Consider the following 4,747-nt stretch of genomic DNA (forward strand, 5'->3'; position numbering starts at 1 on the left):
CCACCTTTAATCCTTGACATTACAATCCTATACGCTGCTCCCCACGGATTTTCGTCCACTTTTGCGCATAATTCTTTGAAGCATGTCATTTTGCTCTTTTTAATTGCCTTTTTTAGGTCATTGCGTTTCTTTTTAAATGCTTCTCGCAGGCTGTCACATTCTAAGCTGCCTATGCTTCGTTGGAAACGGCGCCTCGCTTTGTGACTATCCTTTCTCAGAGATTCGATTTCTCGGTTCCACCAATAAGCAGGCTTTCTCTGTGCGGCTGTCCTCTTTTTACTCATAGCGGCATCATTGGCATTGCTAATGTGTTGTACCAACAATTTAGCCTGTTGTTCTATGTCATCACTTCCGTTTATGTTTTCATGAAGCATTAACTTAAAAAGCCCCTCCTCCTAGGGTTTCAGCTCTCGACCCCTTAGACTGCACCTTTTGGTGGCAAACATTTCGCTGTTGCAGACTTTTGCTGATACTTAACATTACAGCCAAATGGTCACTTTGGGTATATATGTATGTCGCATATCCGCCAGTCTATGTATCGATATAACACCCTACTGGCAAAGGATATATCGATAATGGAGCCACGCCCACTCTTCTCGAAGGTGTTTTGTCTTCCTGTATTAAGCAGTACTACGTCTAGAACAGCAAATGCTTTAAGTAATGCGCTACCTCTCAAATGTGTATTTTTGCTGCCCCATTATAGAGCCCAGGCATTAAAGTCACCTGCAATTATATTCGGTGTAGTTGTCATCGCATCCTTTACCAAGTCGTCAAGTAGTTTTTCATATTCAGCATGTGGTATACTTGGTGGTGTATAGCAGCTTTAGAAATAAATCCCTCATATTTTGGCTCTTGTATAGTATGCGTTGTCAATTAATGGTTTGTCTTGCATCATCTTATCTCCGCAATCTCATTGGCGAAATAACCCTCCTCTCCACATTTGATACAGGACTTGCTCCTGTCTTTGGGATTGCTGCATGCTTTCGCCACATATCCATACTCTAGACATCTGTAACATTTCTTCAGTTGCGCTTTTTCCCGGATTCTACAGATTGTCCAGCCGATTTTAATCTTTTGCGCTGCCAGTAGGTGCTTTGCTTTTGCAAGGCTTATGATTGCTTTTTGAGTGCCTGCATTTGCTGGTCTGATGCTTTTAATACACTCTTCACTAAATAGACGAAGCTCTTCAAATTCTGAACGAATTGCTTGTGCTATATCCTCTTTCGTCGTTATATCGTCCAAGTCACGCACTTCCACTGTTGTTTCTTGTGTTAGAGATCTTATCTGTGCCTGATCTCCTAGTATCTTCACCATCTCATCTCTATATGCTTTAGTACTTCCTGTTTGCGCCTTCTTTAGCTCTAACAGTATCTCTCCTTTAGCTGTCTTTTTAATTCTTGAGACATTTTCGCAAAGCACTTGCAGATTTTCATTCTGTTTGACTGCCCGAAGTATGTCTGCGTAAGACATGTCTCCGGTTTTGCGATAACAATTGCTTCTGGTCGAAGGCGTGGTGTGGTGTTTTCCTTCTTCTTGTTTTTATTTTTCTGGGCTTTACTTGGTACCGTGATCCAGGTATCTTCCCTTGTCGCATCCTTTTCTCCTCCCCCGAGATTCCTGCTTTCTCCTGCTTTCGCAATTGGTTCGTCATGCGTTGTTTTAGTCCTTTTTGGAGTGGTTCGTCGCTTTATCTGCTCGTCCTCACGTGGTCTTTTTGGTGTGACCTCAGCAGTCGTCTTTTCCATAGCTACGCTTCTACTTATGTTAGCTTCCCGTTGTCCAATATGGTCATCTTGTGCACGGGTGTAGAGCTTCGATATTTCGCTAAGCGGTTCCCTCATGGGATTGTTGATAGTGCGCAGTAGCGGACGCCTCATGTCCTTTAGCTTTTGTATTATATCTCCAAGTTTATACATATGATCACGGTGCGACTGTGCTTCTTTCAATATCGGGGTGTCCTCCTGAAGCGTTGGAGGTGACGATTTCGACCTCTGTGGTCATTACGCGGAGAGCACCTCCACTGGCGATCTAGCCAAACGCGAAACTTTTTTGAAGGGGTCTATTTCTGAAATCGTGAATTGTCTGGTGACACCACTAGATTTGTTGCTGCTATTGTTGTTTTTGTGTGTTTTTTCATTAATTGTCTCCATTTATCAGCTTAACCAGCGTATCGTGTGCAGGGGGGCGGGCCGAAATAGACAGGAACGGGTGTACCCTCGGGGACTATGTCCCTACCCCAGTTCCCTGAGGCCTGTCCTACGCTTTACCGGATCCGGAAAACTCGGACGAACCGGCGCTTGCCCGGAGCAACGCAGTCTACTAGTTCTGCGCTCAATGTACACTTCCTGACCAGGGCCCGAAGGGGCTGGTTACTGATTCACATCGTGGCCGACACTTCGGCAGAGCTGACTCACATCACCCTCTCTACATCACCAGTGAAAACAGCTGGTAATTCTTCAAAAGACTCCCAGTGCGCCTCCGGTATGGACCGGTCTTATTTACAGCCGCACCTAACATGGTGAACAGACGCTGACCAGGAAGCCGCTCACTTTGAGTCCGTCGCGCCTGGATTTTGACCGATCACCTATATTAGAGAGGCGGGAACTATTCGCCTCTGTCGCAGGAGTTTCATCGGCTTGGCTGGCTTTTATACCGCAACCTCCACTCCTGCCGCTCATCGTCGGGGGTTGCTTGTTCGTTGTAACTTATTACGCAACTAACCTGCTACTACAGGCCGTCCGGCTATCCGCGACCTGCCGGCCCCCCGGTAGCTTAGAACTCAGCTGGGATGCCTGATCCCGTAGTATCCAAGACCTACCAACGGGTAGCAATACAAAATTGCTAACACATACACACACATGTACACATAGGTTCTTTGTGCGCATGCAAAAATATGCACGTGCAAGTGTACTGTTAAGAAAAGTCAACTATCAAGATATCTTATGCTTAATATCCACATTGGCAACGGTGTCATTGGTAAAAGCAACAACAGCAACCAAAACAATAATAACAAATCATTGCAGCAACAATTGTAGTTGAAAAATTAAGCCATAGTTTGCGCAATGGAGAAGCTGTATGAATAACAACAATAGTAATATATGACTTCATAACACAAGCATATGCATTAGGGTGATTAAAAATTTTTTTTTTTTTTTGTTTGGTACTCGGAAAAATAGGTTCCTAGACACCTCTAAGAAAGCCTCTCCAATGAGTTCTTAATTGTAACGGGAAGGTCATTCTACATACAGTTTTCTATTTTTTCTTATTATCAGATAGAAAAATTTATATCTCGCTTCCAACTACTTGAAAAGATATCTTGTTCCTAAGATTTTGTAGGAAATTGAATGCTCTACGGAAAAGGTCTCCACGATGTTTTCGTAAACCCAACCGTTTAAAAGATATTAACGGTTGAAGTTTAATTATTTTTGGGAAATTTTTTTATTTCTTATGAATTTTATAACTCATTGAAAAAAAATTATTATGAATGATAAGGACCTTCCCATTACAATTAAGAACTCATGCTTGGAGAGGCTTTCTTAGAGGTGTCTAGCAACATATGTTTCCGAGTACCAAACAAAAAAAAAAAAAATTTTTTTGGAATCACCCTAATATGCATATTGACTTTTTCTGACCTTTGCCTAAATACGTACAAATGTATGCATATACATATGTAAATAAGTAGAAATTGGTACTTAAATTTGTTTAGACTTCAATTCTAACTGTACTTTTGGGCTCTAGTCGGAAATGATTTTAATTAATAGGCTCTAACAAATGAAATTATGAAGAATATTTAAGATTATTTGTACACTTATTTGCCAATAAAAATAATAATAACATTCCAACTATAGGTATACTAGTTCCTTACATGCACTTGTACATTTTAAATGAAATGTAAACTTTTTAATTTCTTATTTTTAATCCCAAACGTGTACGATTAAAAATATAATTTTAATCTCAACATCGGGATAAATTTTGTATCCCAAATTTTTGAAATATATAAATATAGAAGGATATCACATGATTTATCGTGAAATAATTAACATTTATATGTAAACTAGAAGATTCGGCCGCTTGCTAATGCGATTTTAGTTATAAAAAATTATTTTTCCAGTCAACATAATATTCAGAAATAAAGTCGAGAACGTTGTTGGTATAAGAATCAAAAGGGAAATCGAGGTTTTTTCAGTCACACATGGTTCGTTCAAACAAAAACCAATAAATAATTAGTAAGGTAGGGGTAAGTTGTGTATAACCGAATATTTCATACTCTTTCAACTTTTAAAGGTTAAAGCAGGGGTAATAACTTCATTCATTAATTTATTCGAAGAACAAATATGCACCATTATTAAAAAAACACGCTGTCTCAATTTTATTAAGATGACTCACATATCACTCAGATATATGCGGTCAAAAGTCAATGGGAGGATTGAAAATTTTTATATTATGTATATTGGGCGTCAGCGAAGTATTGACCCAATTCAAACCATTTTTAACATACAGACACATCATTGTCAGGAACGGTTTCTGTCTGAATTTCAATTGTACGAGTATACGCCGCACATCGAGGGATATTTTCGGTGACACACTTCAAATGCACAATTCAAAGAAAGTTTTAACTCGTAATATTAATTGAATCTTGATTTCTTATTAGAAAGTGAAATGAAATTAAAAATTGTGTTATAACGGAAGTAGGCGTGGTTGTAGCCGATTTCGCTCATTTTCAGCTTTGGCATCGACATGTCAGAAG

The 4,747-nt window shown here is 39.8% G+C and overlaps 1 protein-coding gene across 1 annotated transcript; it reads right to left on the minus strand.

Annotated features, from left to right (window-relative positions):
* Positions 1 to 891: 891 nt before the first annotated feature.
* LOC120781937 lies at positions 892 to 1,877 on the minus strand. The gene is made up of 2 exons (XM_040114106.1): positions 1,559 to 1,877; positions 892 to 1,457 (listed from the first exon to the last, which is right to left on the minus strand). Exons 1-2 carry the CDS (start codon positions 1,875 to 1,877, stop codon positions 892 to 894), a joined length of 885 nt encoding a protein of 294 aa, XP_039970040.1.
* Between the last annotated feature and the right edge of the window lie 2,870 nt (positions 1,878 to 4,747).

This window comes from Bactrocera tryoni, unplaced genomic scaffold (assembly GCF_016617805.1).
Source record: "Bactrocera tryoni isolate S06 unplaced genomic scaffold, CSIRO_BtryS06_freeze2 scaffold_748, whole genome shotgun sequence".
NCBI lineage: Eukaryota > Metazoa > Arthropoda > Insecta > Diptera > Tephritidae > Bactrocera > Bactrocera tryoni.

Bases quoted from the DNA above. Each gene is read 5' to 3' on its own strand.
- LOC120781937 (XM_040114106.1), bottom strand. From the start codon at position 1,877: ATGAGGCGTCCGCTACTGCGCACTATCAACAATCCCATGAGGGAACCG. The intron at 1,458-1,558 runs GTAAAGCCCAGA...TGTCTTACGCAG, and splicing joins TACCTGGATCACGGTACCAA to ACATACTTCGGGCAGTCAAA.